The sequence below is a fragment of the Caretta caretta genome, chromosome 17 (assembly GCF_965140235.1).
Source record: "Caretta caretta isolate rCarCar2 chromosome 17, rCarCar1.hap1, whole genome shotgun sequence".
Taxonomy (NCBI): domain Eukaryota; kingdom Metazoa; phylum Chordata; order Testudines; family Cheloniidae; genus Caretta; species Caretta caretta.
Window position 1 is genome coordinate 144222 of NC_134222.1, and position 16869 is coordinate 161090.

The following is a 16869-nucleotide window of genomic DNA, read 5'->3' on the forward strand; positions in this document are numbered from 1 at the left end:
CCAACAGCCGCTGCTCTCTGGCCACCCAGCTCTGAAGGCAGTGCAGAAGTAAGGGTGGCAATACAGTGACTCCCTAAAAATCACCTTGCAACTAACTCTCTTTTGGTTCAGGACTCCCAGTTTGAGAAATGCTGGTCTCCACTGTAAAATCTGTATAGTACAGGGTAAAAGCACAAAAAGACCAGATTTCATGGTCCATGATGTGTTTTTCATGGCCATGAATGTGGTAGGGTCCTATTCATTGTGAACCCATTTAATATGGGCACTGATGTATATGAAAAGCATAATGTATATACACCTGTTTATGTGTACATTTGAGAAATGTCTTAAAAAAATTGAAAAGGTGGGCCTTTATTTTACTATATAACTACTAATTTATTTGATAAATCAAAGACCCAATAAAACAGTAGTTATAGTTTGGCTTTAACTACTTCTGTTCACTTTTGATTGAATTCTGTAGGTTCTCTATCACTGTTCCTTAACATTTGATGTCACTGGGCTTCTACAGCTGTCCATCTCCTATCTTTTAACCATGTGTCATATCCAAGCTGTTAATTTATTTTCATGCTTGTAATGTTGTCTTTCATATGATTTCTGTTTTCCCCTTCTTTCCTGCTATGTAGATTCCTAAAGGAAAGTCCAACTGTTCATTTCCCAAAAACTCTACTTTGTAAGTCCTCATCATGGCTCAGTGAAGTTCTTCAACTTCAGTTTTCCTCTTGTCACTAATGATGCTTTGCATACCACTATCCTGCAGCTGATAAATTGCTTGTATCTGACTCCATTCCAATGCTAAGCACTCTTCTACCCATTCATGACCTGTCTCCCCTACCCTGCATCAATTGTAACTGACCCAAACTGACTTGGGCATTTTGTAACTGGACTGGATAGATATTAAGAATACTTGGGCATGAAAAGTACTTCACTTTGGTCTGTTTTATAGTATTTGCTTAAGTATGCCTGTTAGAGCATGTTCAGATCTTCTGTACATATTAACCATCTTCCTGGGTTAGGTCTTCTACTGTTTTTCTCTTTAAATTGAGTGGATCTGTCATATAATTTTGTGTGGTGTTTTCTTGTACACGTAGGTCTTTTAAGCTACATCTTCCAAAACCTCCCTTACATTGTGCTAATCCCATACCTAGTGCTAATCCTGTATCTGGAGATGCCCGTCACGGGCATTTTGATTGGAAGCCAAATGTCATTTGAGTGCTTTGATTGGATTTTACAGCAAACTGTGAATGGATAATCCTGTTTATATGTTGTCCCTGGAGGCAGAACTGTTTCATTGTGGTTAAGAGTAGTTGTGTAGAAAAAGATCTACCTTAATTACTTCATCAATTGATTTGACCCTTTCACATGTTGCAGCATTTGCTTACATATGTTTAGAATTGTTCACTTTATGTAGTTCCATTGGATTTCAGGAAAAGGCATAGACAGATGGCATGCATGCTTCTAGTTGGGGGAGTGGGAGGGGACAACTAGTTTAGACCTCATTCATAGGCAACAGTTCAAATGAAAAAGCTGGTTTTTCACTGCATGTTACGGACCAGGTGTATAGCTCCAAACTAATTGACATAAAAAAGAAGCAAGAGAGGGAAAATGCCTAAAATGTGATCTTTAACCTCAAGTCCAGGATTTTGGGCTTGTTTTCCTGCGTTGGAGTTGCAAAGTTGGAAAATATATTCATACCAATTTTGTTTGGTGAAACTAATATACTGTGCAACTTCAGTGGAGTTCTTTTGCAAAATTGACTGTAGCACTGAGACTGAGGTGGCCTTCTCTACACTAGAAGGGGCTTGCCTGAAGTAGCTGTCCTCATAAACTCTCCCAGTGGAGATGCAGCCATTACAGACAAGTTCTTTTGGCAGAATAGCTTTTACTAGTTCCCTGAACAAAATAAACTATACCAGCAAAAGGACTTTTTTTTGCCAGTAGAACTGCATCTACACTTGGGCTTTTGCCAATGTAGCTATGTTGATTGGGGATGGGGGATTTTTTTCCACACACCTAAGCAAGAGCTATGCCAACTAAATTTCCAAATGCAGATCAGGCCTAAGCAAAATGAGTGGTAGGTGTTTCATTTTCTAAATACCAGTGTGTTAAACACCATTTCTTTATTTAAGTCAGCGTTCTTCATTTTAATAGTAAAAGTGAGGTTATTAGGGAAGTACAGTTTGATCTGTTTGGTTGTAGTTGTCACTAGGATTGTGTGATAGTTACGCCATAATTTTGTCTTAGTTGTCCCTTTTTAGAGAGCATCTAGTTTCATACGTGCATCTTTTCATTGTCACTTTATTGGTTCTTGGGTGACTCTGTCCTTTTAGCTGGGAACATGTACTAATAGCCTGTGGCATAATTCAGTGTTTTGTAAAATGTGGCAGGTTTGGAGTGCAGAACTTTTTCCTTGGAAGGACTTTACATTAAAACTGGTTTTATAAGTATGTTCTATATATGATTAAACTGCATGAAAACAATCAATGTCAAGATGTTGGCAACTTTGTAGGGCTCCTATATGGAAATGATGAAGCAGCTGACTACTTTTTTTTTACACATTTTTGTAGGTGAAGAACAGAATAAAGAAGCGCTGCAGGATGTGGAAGATGAAAACCAGTGAGACACCAAGGCCAACAAGAGAACCCATCTCTGACCACACCCACCCTCCCCAACAAATCCCTCAGTGTCACTCTGAGAACCACCAAATCTGACTTTTACATTGGGACTCAGAATTTAGGTTCCTGCCCTATTGGGTTTCTTTTTTTTCTTTTTTTTTTTTCTTTTTTTTACACAGTTTAAAAGTTCTTAAAGGCAAGAGTGAATTTCTGTGGATTTTACTGGTGCCAGCTTTTAGGTTCTTTAAGACACTAACAGGACTGCATAAAGGTTTTTTCAGCATTACTGTATTGTCTTCTGCCAGATGTGATGATTATTATTAGAAGTGAATATTACATCTGAAAGCCATTAGACTTTTAGGGGAGAGATTTGTTATCGCACTGTAGGGCGCATGTGGTGGCATTTTTCCTTTTTTATAATTGTTTAAACTGAATTTTATACCAGTGTTTAAACTTAATTGGGTGTTTAGCTTGAAGTTTCAGGTTGCATTGGAACGTTTATTGTAGTGATTTTACTGTTTAAAAGAAGTTTCCAAACTGCTGAAATGTTGCTGAAAAATATGGTGCTGGTAACAGTTCAACAATCCGTGGCTGCTCATTCTTGCCTACTTTTTACTTTTCCTCAAAGCAGGTTAGCATTGAAGGTGGCATTGAAAAGCCTGCATGCGTGTTCAATATTTTTTTTCCCTTCCCCATCCCTATTCCCCTTCGCTCGCTCAACCTCTTTTGTTCAGTATGTGTAACTTGAAGCTAATTTGTACTACTGGATATCTGACTGGAGCCACAGATACAGAATCTGTATTGTTCTTACTGAAACACAGCATGGAATTAACATTAAACTTAAATAAAACAAACCTAAATTAAAAAATGCCAAATATTACTGTGAGTTCCTCTTTTATACTTGGATTAGCTAGAGTAGACTTTCCTACATTACAAGTAGCAGGAAAATTTGAACACTTCAAAGGAGGGGGGAGGGCAATAGTGGGAATGAAAAAAATACATGCAGGATGGCTTACATTTAAACACTAGTAACAAGTATTTGGTAAAGGAAATTCAGATGGACTCACTGAGCTTTTGAAGGGCTTGTTTCTATAGTATGATGGATTTTCACAGGTTACTAGATTTTGGGTGCCCAACTTGAGACCCTTTTGAAATCAGGCCCCTTTAAGGTGTCTGTGGTTGAATACCCAAAATTGCTGATCACTTTTGAAACTTAGTCCCCATTTCTAAAGAACTGGAGCCATTAGTGTATGTAACACAGGCTGTATGTTAGCTCATTGTTTGTGCCAGATCTGTTACAATGGGGTTCTTCAGCTGCATGCAGCTTGGAGCCAGAACCAGATCTGTCAGTCACTGGCTGTGGGGTACTGCCCTGCCTCTGGAATTTCCCTCATTTTTTTTTTCCTGCTGTCACAGCAGCAGGCAGGCTCAACCATACCCTCTTTGCTGCCACAGTGTTCTGAGAAAAATTCCAAACTGTATTTCAGATTTTTAAACTAAAACGTGGTTCAGCAATGTTAACCAGCTGTGTCCCATGGCTGTTTGCTTTTGCTGGGGGAAATTGTCCCCTCAGCTCCATTTGTTGGGAGCTCAGCTGATTCTGCAGTTGGGCTGGGCTGAGGAAAAATTACATCCTAAGTGGAGTTGCCTCTGCATGCCCTTTCTCCCCCATGCCAAGCAAGTTGGGAGAAGGTAGGTCCACTGGGTAAGAAGCAGCCCAGATTGGATAGGGTTCCCCTTCAGGCAGGAAAAAAGAGGCAGCAGATTGGAAAAGAACATGCTCCAGGGAAAGCAGCCCCACTTCTATCTCCATGAGAGGAATGAAGTTGAAGGGCAGCATACCAGATGGGAGGTCACTCCTGAGTCCTTACAACCCACACCAGCAGCCACACACCCCTTGACTATGGAGCTCAGCTGCCTCTCAGCCTTCAGGTTGTGGATGGAGGGGACCAGACAGAGTATGGACGATACAACCACCAAAGAATGTGGTAAGGGGCATTTGAGCCCAGTCCTCTCTCCCTGCTGCCTCTTCTATACCAGGTGCCCCCATACTGTTATTCCAAGGTGAGATTTCCAGGAGAAAGACACATCTGTCTGATGTGGATCCTGCCTAGAGAGGTTCTAGGGTTAGCTCCAGGCAAGTGCCTACATTGAGAGACAGTGACATAGGGAGACAAATAAACCCAGTTTCTTTGAGAACAGGAGAGCATTAGCCACTTGAAACATTTTCAGAGTATTGGGAGTCCATTTTTGCTCCTGCTGCTGAAGCAGGATGATAAGGCAAACTGCCAAAGGGGAAATAAACTAATAAAATTAGTATATTTACCTTGCACACCTACACAGAGAATCAAATAGTAAAATACATATATTTTTTTTAAAGGTGAGCTAGACTCAGAAGAATGAACTGCATATTGTGAAATAATGCCTGGGAGGTCTGCAGCTGCCCCAGATAAAGGTATAGCTGTATATTGTGCATGCTGGAAAGACTGAATAATGGGATAGGGATTTTATGCCACCTTTAAAGGACTGGGAAAATAACAGGTGGTTGTGATCAGCGGCTGCTGCTGATTGCCATGTCCTAATGCCATTGTTCCCAGATTCTGTTACAGGGTGCTTGTCTTCACCACCTTCTCTGCCCAGCAGGTGACTATGGAGTGATGAGAGGGACAGCAGGTCCAGCTGTAGAAGAACTGGCAAGTACTAAGGGGCCTCAGCCCATCCCTTATTTACTTCTCTTGATCTCCCTGGCCTCCATATTAGGAGGCCAGACAGTTCCTTAGTGGGCAACAGTCAGAATTTAACCCGATAGCCACATTTATCTTCAGTAGTGAAAATATCCCTGGTGGTTAGGGACTCGGTGTTTCTAAGGGGGAGAGATTTTTACCTGAAGGAGTGGTCATCTCACTATACAGGCCCTTCACAGGCAGCCAAGTCCAGCCAGATATTGTCAGCCCCCTCCTTCATAAAAACAAACATGAACTGTCATCTGACATCCTAGGTCCCCCTGCATGCTTTCAAAAGCAATGCCTTACATGAGTAGACGGAATTGCAAGTATGGTCCCTCAACCATTTTCTGGAGGCAGCAGGGGGGAGGGGCGTACAGGGCTGTTGTATGAAGCTTTTGGATCAGATGATGCAAGTTCTTGGCCATCTTACTGATATGATGGGACTTATATGAAAAGAAGCTGAAGTTATTCTGGGTTGTCAGAAAAATAAACTAAGAAACCTGGATCCTGCCAGATGCTATAGAAAGAAATACAGGTCAAATGGCAAATTGAAGCTGGCCATGAAGTACAGTGGGAGAAAATACCTCCTGTAAGTGTTACCTAGAACAAATGCAGGGTTAGTAGCTAGCTGCTCTCTGTTGCCTCAGAGCTATCTCCCACCAGCCCTTTCCAGAATTAGAACATTACGATACACTAAGGCTATCAAATGACTAAAAATTAATCTCAATCAGGCAATTAAGCACAGTGTTCAACCAATATTTGGTGGTATTGTTTGTCTCATTTTCAAATATATTTATTTCAATTATAACAATACAAAGTGTACAGTTCTCACTTTATATTTTTGATGAATTTGCACTGTAAAAGGCAAAAAATAGTATTTTCCAATTCACCTAATAAAAGTACTGTAGTACAGTCTCTGTATCATGAAAGTTGAACTTACAATTGTAGAATTGTTTTGTTTTTTTTAAAGCAGGGAGCCCACTCCATGTAAAACTTTAGAGCCTACAAGTCCCCTGAGCCCTGTTTCTTGTTCAAGCAGTTGCTCAAACAAGTTTGTTTATAGTTGTGGGAAATATTGCCTGCATCTTGTTTAAAATGTCACCTGAAAAGCAGAACACACATTCACATGGCAGTGTTGTAGTTGGCATCACAACATATTTACGTGCCAGCTGCACTAAAGATTCATATGTTCCTTCATGCTTCAACTACCCTTCCAGACAGCATGCATCCAATGCTGATGACTGGTTCTGCCTGATAACTATCCAAAGCAGCGTGGACTGACAATGATGTGTTATGATCAAAATATGACCATGGAGATCACTGTTTCTACCTCTGTTACATATTTTGTTCAAGATTTGTTGCAATTAGGGGATGTAAGTTGTCTATGGAAAAGCTGACTTGTTGAATGATTATGCTACTTGCATGTATTCACCATTTTGTATCTGAAGTTATGAATATTAACTACCTGTGTTGCAAATGTTTGCTCCTTTGGTAATACTTACATTGTGAATGAAGTAGTCAAGTGATAGCTCATCAATTAACACAGTGGACCTGGAAGAAGCTTATCTGCATCTAATGGACTTCCTGAGGATGGTCTAACTAGAGTATGGGTAATGGCCTCTGCTATGACTAAGTGAAGCAGCCATTGACATGTGATTTGCCCATTTGACTCCAGATTCCATCTTGTTACCTTTAATTTTCCACAGAGTAGCTCAACTTTAGTGTAGACATGGTCATAGTTGCAAAAAGACCTACACCACTCACTGAGGGTTTTTTATTATGTTAGTGTATGAGTGGAGTTAAATTAGTAGCAGAATATCAGTGTTTTCACTGCTCTGTCAACAAAACTGAATTGTAGACCAGGCCTAATTTACTGTTTGGTAGCCTGTAGTGCTTCATCATGTAAACTGGGATAGTCTTTATGCCTGGATGTGTAATATTGCTATTGGCTATACTAAAATGTGTATGTGAGTCAGGTGAGCCCACTTTATTGAATGGGTCAGGTCATAAATACCTGGCCACCATCATTATTTACTGTGGCCTCAACTTTTGTTACATGCACATTTTACTAAGGGATTTTAGGTCTCTTTCCAGCTCAGTAATTAAAGCTAGTGCCTAATATTGGGCTAAGACTAGTTCATTGCAGAACACTATGAGAAACATGCCTATTGTAATAAATTCTGCTTTTTCTCTCCTCATCCCACCTCTCTTTAGTTACAGGTTTTATGTTTCTCTAAGGCACAGGTTTAGAGTTTGTCTACACTGCAGCATTTAAGGAAGATGCTACTTACAGTGGTTGGAGAGCTTCTCCTATTGGCATAGGTCCACCACCTCCCCAAAAGGCTGTAGCTACATGATAGGAGATCCTTCCTGTTAACACCCCTAGTTACAGCTGAGGGGGTTAGATAATAAACTACTGCTCATGGGTGTTGCCTTACTTACTACACTCAGTCACATAAAAGTAAGAATGTTACTGTTTTTAGGGTAGTTGCTAACAAACTCACTTTAGTTCACCTGTTACATAGCCTTTAGTAGAAATGCTTAACAATAAACAAAAATGACTCAAATAAAGCTTCAGCTTTTTTGTAAAAAAAAAAAAAAAAAAAAAAGTTTATTGAGCAGACTTTTAGGATTACATCATTGAGTGTATACAGCATTAATACAGTATATACACTAGAGGGTGTACAGCATTCCATGCTTGAGGCAGTGTTTATCTGATAGCACATGAAGTAGAAAAAAAGTATTAGAGTGAGCTCATTGGCAGGCCAAACGTGCTGCCACTGGTGTGCACTGTCCCATGATTACAGATGGAATTGTGAAGGCATGCTCTGCCCCAAAGAAGGCAAGTACATGGTGCCTTGCAGCCTATCTTTACCAGGAGAATGTTGACTGTGGCAGTTGCATCTCACTGTGATTCAGCTGTTTACTAGAAAGCATTCACCACCAAGCTTTTTCCTCCTAAATTTATGTATAACAAAAAACAAACAAACCCAAACCCTTCATATTTAGTGCTTTTTTTCTCAGTAGTGCTCTTCCTCTAGTGCAGTTTTGGTGAATATTTTAACAGACACAGTTCAGAGTAAAATGATATAGCATGGAATTTAATGGCAAGATTCCACAAAGTGCAGGCACCATGTGGCCAAGCAGTAATCCAGGTGGGGATGAATAAACCACCTGTTTCCATTTAAAACAGTGTTTGTTTGTGGAAGGCTATGTCTAAGCCCTGGGTGTGTTTGAGACTGCAAATGCCTGGGTACTCCTGCCAATATGCAGCGATTTTCCTACAGTGCTGCTGAGTAACTGCAGCAAATAGCAGCTTGGGCAGAGAGACCAAGGGCTTTAACAGAACAGGTCACTTGTGAATCTTTCACCAATACCAGCCATGTGGCCAGGACCAATAAACACACATGCTCTTTCAGGTGGAGGGGAGGGAGGAAGAGTTGTGTGTATCTGCAAAAAGGAGGCAGTCTTTTATGCACATGTTTAGGCATAAGAAACAGGCATTACAGTACAAGAAGAAAAGGGTAAAGGGGACACCTTTGGAAGGCAGGTTCCACATGAAGGGTGCTTTAAAAGAGTACAGTTGCTACATTACCTCCATAATTGTTTTTAAAAAGCTCAAAAGTTCCCATAGACTCTCTGCTTTTTATAGTGCAACTCACCCACTGAGCTAAAAAATATTTACAGGGTTTTACTCATTTATATAATATGGCTTTTTACTATTTTTATACAAAGCATCAGAAAGTGACAAAGCAAAATTCTTCATAAAATGTTCTCAGATGATAAAGTCTGGCACTTTATTGAGTTGGCCAATACAGATCTGCCACTTCATATTTCTTATGATCATGCTTTCGTATGTATGTATCAGGACAGATGAGAAAAAGCTGGTAATTTCACTTCAGGGCTTGGTCTCTGACAACCTTAACTCCCCCCGAGGCCAGCCGAGTACATGAGTTTCACAAGCCCCAGCTGTGGAAACAAACTCAGACCCAAGTAGTTGGAGGGGGAAAGAGAAGGGTGCTTTTTTTGGGGTAGTTTCAGATTACATTCTCTTGTTTTCACTTTGTTTTATGGAAGTGTAGTTCTTTGGTAACTATTAAGAAAATGAGCAAAGCAGCAAAAACAAAAACAAAACAAAAAAAAACTGCAGGCCACTATGTCCAGCCACTTGTATAAAAGGCAATCCAGATCCCTTCCTGCTGACAAATGTTATCATCGAGAATTCAAACGAGGAGCAACCTGAAGAGGAGAAAGGCAAAGAATCTAGAATGGAAACAAAGATACTGCAAACGTTTTTAACAATTACCCCATGAAGATACTGAAGTCTGGACTGGAGCAGAGTTACCCCGTATGATATGCAGAATAAATAAGAACTTGTCCTATCTAACAAGTTCAGCCAGATTCTGTAAATCAGGAAGCAAACGCACCGATTTGCCAGTGCAGGAAGTCAGGGAGACAGTATTTCTTAAATCTCATGCAGACTCCCAACTGTTTAGCCTGGAACTTCTACCAGGGTTATCAGTGGAGGAAGATCTGCTTTGCTTGTTCCATGTGGTAGAAACTGAGTCCACATAAACTTTTTTAATTGGCAAACACTATGGACAGTCCCAAAGGATTGAAAATCATAAAATATTTTGGGATACATTATCATATAGGCATAAGAGCAAACAGGGGCCTTGACCACTTGGGGCTATGGAAGGTGTCCATAGCCCAGAAAAGGGATGCTGGTTTCAGTGTCCTGGCCAAATTCCAACAATTCTGTTATGTAAAGTCTTCTGTTTTATGTGAATAAGTAACTCTCCTCTCACTTGCCCTCCTCAAAACCCCAATCTGTAGGGCTGCTATCTTAGATGGTTCCACCTTAGGGGGGAGAGGGGTGGAAAGTTATTTCCCTTCTGGGACTGACTTCTTGACCAGTCTGAAACTGGGATGGAGACTTTAGATTCAATGGGTTTGGACTTACCTCTGGAGAGTCTTTGACGTGAAAGGATTGTTCAATTTGCTGGGTTCCTCCCCTGAGGAATCTTAGCATGTTTGCACATTGGGGACCCCAACCAGCAGAACAGACAGCTCTATTCAGCTGGCACAGCGAGGACCTCTGTGCTGTGAATATGGGAGAGCTCCCCTTTCTGTGGCTCCTGAAAGGGGGTCTCACAGATGGAGCCTTCACACTGCTCCATTTGGCCTGCTGTGACATGATAGCAGAGGGGAACAAATCTGGAGGAGTATGACAAGTAGTCCTGTTCAAGCCGCAATATGGCTATTTCAGTCCCAGAGGGGAGCTGAGATTGGGGTAAAGGATTTTTTCTTATTGCTGCTCTAAAAACAACACTTTATAATGTGGGTTTGGAACACTGAGCTGCATCACTACAGGTAGAGAAGCAGCATGGCCAGGTCTGAACAATTTCTGGTAATTGCAGGAAAAGAAGTGTGCTGCCCTCAAATGTCTCAGAATGGGAGAGAGGTTGGGATGCAAATGCTTCCTGTGTTGTGTAGGGGACTTGACGTGTGTCAGGGATGCTGTATAAAACACAGACTACCATAATTTAAAACCCACTTTTCTAAACACATTTAGATTAATTACTTTCCTTCTCAAGCTGTGCAAACTCTTACAACAGAAGACACTTACCACAGCAAGGTGGCCATTTTTGGCTTTGGCTATGAGCAGTTCAGATCCTGAAGTAAAGTCAATTATTCCTTCTTTGCCTTGCCCAATTGTAAATTTTATGCTGAAAGAAACAAAGGAAGAGTCCTCACATGGTTTGTAAGTGGTATCTTAGCTAACTCCCAACTTGTTCATGATCAGTATAATTGTGGCTATTTTACAGGAAATGTTTGTCTGTCTCTGAGCACAGCAACACTTGCTTAATGCTACAGTACAATGCAAATACTTCCAAAAATGGTTACGTGCCTCTCTCAACTGTTGATGTGTTCCTTGTGTCCATTCCATGTCAGGTGTATATGCGCCCCACATGCACTGGTGCCTAAAGCTTTTCCCCCAGTGGTATCCAGAATCGCCCATGTATGCGCTGGTATAAGGGAGACCGCTGTGCCCCTCCCCTCATTTCCTTGCCAGAACTCCGACTCAGGGGAAGGAGAATGCTCATGTCCATTCCATGACCCAACACATCTCAAAGAAAAAACAGGTTTTTCTTTAAGTGTTGTTCTTCAAGATGTGTTGCTTATATCCATTCCAAGTAGGTGCGTGCATGCCGCATGCACAATCGTCAGAAAGTTTTTCCCTAGCAATACTCATCGGGTCGGCTGTGGAGCTCTGGCCCTGCTGACCCGCCGCCTCTTCATTTCCTTCTTGCCGGATTACGCCGACAGAGGGGAAGAGGATGGGTCTTGGAATGGACATGAGCAACACATCTCGAAGAACAAGAGTTACAAAAGGTAGATAACAGTTTTTTCTTCTTTGCGTGATTGCTCATGTCAATTCCAAGTAGGTGATTCCAAGCAGTCCCCAGGAGGAGGGGCCAGAGTTCACAGAGTTGTAGACTGAAGCACTGCTCTACCAAACACAACATCATCTCTAGCCTGCTGGGTGATGGCATAGTGTGACAAAAAGATGTCCTGACTGGGGACCTCTGCTAGGAAGCACGGCAGGAGTAACAGGAGGCACCAATCTCAGTCCTCCTTCGGCCAGGGCTAGGGCTCAGCTAAGCAGCCTTCGAGCTCAAAGCCAAACTTTTGAAGGTGCACCCGAGGATGGAGCACCAGTTCAATGCCCGGATCCTGCTCCTCCCTTTGTGAACCATCTATACCATTTCTACCATGCCTGGGCTCAAGTAACTTCAGACCACTGGGTCCTGAGCATTGTAGAATTGGGATATTCTCTCCAATTCTGTTCCCTCCTTCTGTCCCACCCACCCTCCCTGTGTGCAGACCGAACCGGGACCATATAGACAGACTGGTCGTGGTCTCTCCTCAGGTTCTTGAGTCCCTCCAGTGGTAGCTCAATCCACAAGCAGGTGGTGATCTAGGAGAAAATTCTCTGAGATGACACTGGGAGACCCTTCATCCTGTCAGCCACCACAATGAAAAGTTGAGTAGACCTGCAGAAGGGCTTGGTTGGCTCAAAGTTGGCCAGGGCATATCTGATGTTCAGAATATGCAAACGCATCTCCTTGTTGGAATTTTATGGTTTTGGGAAGAACACTGGCAGGAAGATACCCTGACTGACATGGAACTGCGATACCACCTTTGGCATGAAGGCTGGGTTGGGGCACAGTTGGACTTTGTCCTTGTACAACACCGTAACAGAGGGATTCTGAGGTCAGGGCCTTAATCTTGGAGATTCGTCTCACCAAAGTGATGGCTACAAGGAGGGTGACCTTCCACAAAAGATGTAAGAGAGCAGGAGGCAAGGGCCTCTAAGGGAGGACCAGTGAGCTTGGCAAGGACCAGGTTGAGATCCCGTTAGGGAACCGGATCATGGACCTGCGGCATTTAAGAGATTCTTTAAACGCCTTGAAAGACTCTTTCTGCAGGTCCATCATCATTGCTTGTAAGAAGACTGATCTACCTTGGATGTGAGAGTGGAAAGCCGATATGCCTGCCAGGTGCACCTTGACTGATGAGTGTCAGACCTTGGTGCGTTAAATGGAGCAGGTATTCCAGAATGGATTGTAAAAAAAGACTTGAGCTGAAGAAAAGTTCCATTCAGATGCCCAGCAGGTGAATTGTTTCTACTTAGCCAAGTTGCTCTGGTGGAGGGTTTTCTGTTTTGTTCCTCGAGGCTTAGCCATACAGCATCCATGCTGTCAGGTTTAGTAGGGAGGCAAGGTTCGGGTCCCACGAGAGCAGATCTGGGTGGTTGGCAAATGTCCAAAGGGCTGCCGCCGCTAAATCCATGAGCATGCCAAACCAATGCTGGCAAAACCATGCTGGGGCTATCATAATGACTCACGGTTAGTCTGTCTTTATCTTCAGGAGGACCTTGTTGATGAGTGGGATTGGTGGGAAGGTATACATCAGGTTGCCTGCCCATGATAGAAGAAAGGCATTGGATAGTGAACCGCTGTCGAGACCTGGCAGGGAACTTAACTGGTAGCATTTTCTGTTTTGCCTGGTAGTCAATGGGTCCATTTGAGGAGTTCCCCACCTCTGGAAGATGGTCCTGATGACCTCTAGGTGGAGGGACCACTTACGGTGAGAGAAGAAGGACTTGCTAAGGCGATCTGCCAGGGTGTTCCGGACCCCGGGGAAGCAAGGCTTCCAGATAGATAGTGTGTTGGATACAGAAGTCTCACAGGCTAAGGGCTTCTGGGCAGAGGGCCAATGACCACGCTCCCCCATGTTTGCTGACAACGCTTGCACTACCTTGCCTGAGAGCTGGGGAAGGAATATTTCACAAGCCAGATGGATGGCCCTGAGCTCTCTGACCTTTATATTTAACAACAGCTCCTGTTGGCACCATAAGCCTCGAGTCCTGAGGGACCAAGATGGGCTCCCAACCCCAAGGCATCTGACACCAGGGACCATGGGGTTGCAAACGGAACTCCTCTGGTTACATTGTGTGGGTTCAACCACCATGCAAAGGAGGTAAGTATTTGTAGTGGAATTGTGAGGAACTTGTCCAAGTGATGCCTGACTGGGGAGTAGATGGACGTCAGCCGCATCTGCAGTGGTCTGAGATTGCAGTCTTGCGTGCTGAACCACATAGGTGCATACTGCCATGTGCCCTAGCAGTCCGAGGCATACCTGGGCTTGCTGAGCGGATGGGTTGTGACTTAGACAATCAGATCCAACACTGCACAAGAATCTGGCTTCCAGTAAGAAGGCTCTGGTGCGAGTAGAGTCGAGGACTTCTATAAACTCTTATCCTTTGCACTGGCACCAGTGTTGATTTTTGTTCATTTATCAACAGGCCCAGCACTTGGCACGTGGCTTGGACTACAGACCTGTACTCTCAAGTGACCCTTGATGAGCCAATTGTCAAGGTATGGGTAAATTTGAACACCCTGATGTCTGAGGTAGGCTGTGACCATTGCCATACATTTTGTAAACACTCTTGGGGCTGTTGCTAGGCCGAATGGGAGCACTGTAAATTGGCAGTGAGTCTGCCCGACGACGAATCATAGGAGCCTTCTGTTCCCATGGAAAATAGAAATATGGAAGTTCACATTCTTTAAGTTGAGACGTACACGTCTCCAGGATCCAGGGAGAGGATGATGGAGGCCAAAGAGACCATGTGGAACTTCAACTTTTGAGATATTTGTTGAGGCCTTGCAGGGCCAAGATTGGTTGTAGACCCCCTTTGGCCTTCAGTATCAGAAAGCAGCAGGAGTAAAACCCTTTCCTTCTCAGTTCTTTTGAAAACTTCCTATATGGCCCCCCACCCACAACAGGGCATGCACCTCCTGGGCGAGCAGTAACTCGTGAGAAGGGTCCCTGAAGAGGGACAGGGAAGGGTGGGGAGAAGAAGGGATGGAAAAAAATTGGTGTATCTCACTGTTATGGTGCTGAGCACTCACTCACTGATCCAATGTTATAGTGGCCCAAGCAGGGAGGTAGGGAAAGAGACCATTTGAAAATAAAAGGGTGCTTGGATCCTGGTTGTAGACTGGGAGGTCGCCCTTGGGGGCGACCTCAAAGTGTCTGCTTATTTCCAGGTGTGTACTGGGTAGAGCCCGACTGGGTGAATGTGGCCAGTGCTTCTTTCAGTAGGGCTCTGATCTGGTCTGGCCTACAAATCTCTGAGGCTGCTGGGGTTTAAATCGCTTCCTTGCAGGCACAGGAGTATAAAGGCCCAGGGAGTGTAATGTAACCCTAAGGTCTTTCAGACCATGCAACCATCTGTTTAGGAAACACATTCAATCCATAAAAAAGGGAGATCCTGAATGGACTGCTGGACCTCCGTGGAAAGGCCTGAGGACTGCAGCCATGATACCCATCTTGTTGAAATGGCCAACACCATCGTTCTGGCTGCGGAGTTGGCTGCGTCAGAGGCCTCCTGGAGGGAAGCCCTCACCTCAGTCTTACCCTCTTTATGTATGGCCAGAAACTCCTGCCTGGATTCCTGTGGCAGTGAGTCTGCAAACTTCGCCATGGATTGCCACACATTGAAATCATACCTCCTGTGCCGGGCTTGGTGGTTTGCGACACGCAAGTGGAGGCTGGCAGTTGAATAAACTTCTCTGCGGAAAAGATTGAGCTTCTTTGTGTCTTTATTTTTGGGGGTTGAACTGGTTTGACCCTTCCTATCTTGCTCATTGGCAGCAGATACAACCAAAGAACTCGGGGAGGGGTGGAAATAAAGATACTCAAAGCCCTTAGCAGGGACATAGTATTTTCTCTCTGCATGCTTTGCAAGAGGGGACAGAGAGGCTAGGGTCTGCCATAAGACCTTGACCAGTTTTATGACACCCTCATAGACAGGCAGGGTGTCTGTCCCTCAATAGGGCCACTACAGCCAAGATGTCAAATATGGTGTCAGCTGGTTCCAACACTCCTCTGCTTCCAGTCCAAGTGTAGTGGCCACATGCTTAAGTAGTTCTTGGCACCGCGTGTGATGGTCCCATCCCTGCCTCATCGGGTGAGGAAGATGAGGCTAGAAGCAGGGAAGGGACCGACTCCACTTCCCCGGCTGGGGCAGCCTCATCCAAAGCTGGTGGAGGCTCCTGAGTACCCTGAAGTGACCCCTTGTCTGAGGCAGTCAGGAGACCGTTGCCAACCATCTTTCCGATGCCACAGACACCGAGCGCTGTACCTGGGACTCTGCAATGGTGGGAGACTGCCCCATGGGTTTCAAAACTGCCAGGGTGCAGGCCACTGGCTCTGGGGCCATGTGCTTGTTGGCAGTCCTGGGGGAAAACCCATTGGCATTGCAGAGTGCGCCTGGCCCCTGTGACTTCCTCATGCTCAGAGCCTGAGGAGGAAGGTCTTCCCTTGGTGATCAGGTCAGTGCCACCGCTTCTGTTTCCCCAACATACCAGATGATCCAGTGCTTTGCAACTGGGGAGTGGTATCGCAGCTCCATATCAGGGTGCCACGTGTCTGGCGATGGTGCTCGGGGGAAATTGGCAATGGTATTCTGGCGATGGACGCCTCAAGCTTGGGGATCGGTGCCGGGGCTCCGGTGACAGAGTGGGACCGCGGGAACCGGCACTGTGGCTTCAGGGACTGGTGCCGGGTTTCTGGGGACTGATAGTGTGCCTCAGGAGGCTGACACTGAGTGTCTGGTGATCGTTGCCACGAGTCTGGGGACCAGTGCCAAAACTCCAGAGATCGGTGCTGAGGACTTGGGTGGTCTCTGAAGACTGGCAGCACAGCTCCAGAGACCGCTGGCGTGATGCTGAGCGTTGCGGTGCAGGGGAGCAATGCCGCGACTATGGGCACCAGCACTCTCAGCCTTATGTCTCGCTCCTTCTTAGTGCGTGGCTTGAATCCTTTTCAGATTCTATACTTGTCATGCACATTGGTCTCCCCCAGGCACTTCAAGCAGCTCTGGTGGGGATCGTTGATTGGCATGGGCTTCTTGCACCGCTCAAGCGGTTTGAAGTCCGGGGACATGGGGCAAGCCCTGT

The 16869-nt window shown here is 44.4% G+C and overlaps 2 protein-coding genes across 9 annotated transcripts in view; one reads left to right on the top strand and one right to left on the bottom strand.

Annotated features, from left to right (window-relative positions):
- Positions 1-3487, top strand: part of YWHAE (tyrosine 3-monooxygenase/tryptophan 5-monooxygenase activation protein epsilon) — a 60587-nt gene extending 57100 nt beyond the window's left edge. The window contains exons 6-7 of one of the 2 annotated variants that reach the window (XM_075120672.1): positions 624-670; positions 2565-3487. In XM_075120672.1, the coding sequence (XP_074976773.1) occupies positions 624-631 (8 nt within the window). In that variant the 3' untranslated portion in view covers positions 632-670; positions 2565-3487. The remainder of the gene's footprint in view (positions 1-623; positions 671-2564) is intronic. The other variant, XM_048824268.2, reaches the window with a different exon arrangement.
- Positions 3488-7929: 4442 nt separating this feature from the next.
- The window catches only part of MYO1C (myosin IC), a 133293-nt gene continuing 124353 nt past the window's right edge, over positions 7930-16869 (bottom strand). For all 7 annotated transcript variants that reach the window (XM_075120670.1, XM_048824263.2, XM_048824260.2 and 4 more), the window contains 2 exons: positions 10968-11067; positions 7930-9577 (listed from right to left, as the gene is read on the bottom strand). In XM_075120670.1, coding sequence (XP_074976771.1) covers positions 9551-9577; positions 10968-11067 — 127 coding nt within the window. In that variant the 3' untranslated portion in view covers positions 7930-9550. The remainder of the gene's footprint in view (positions 9578-10967; positions 11068-16869) is intronic.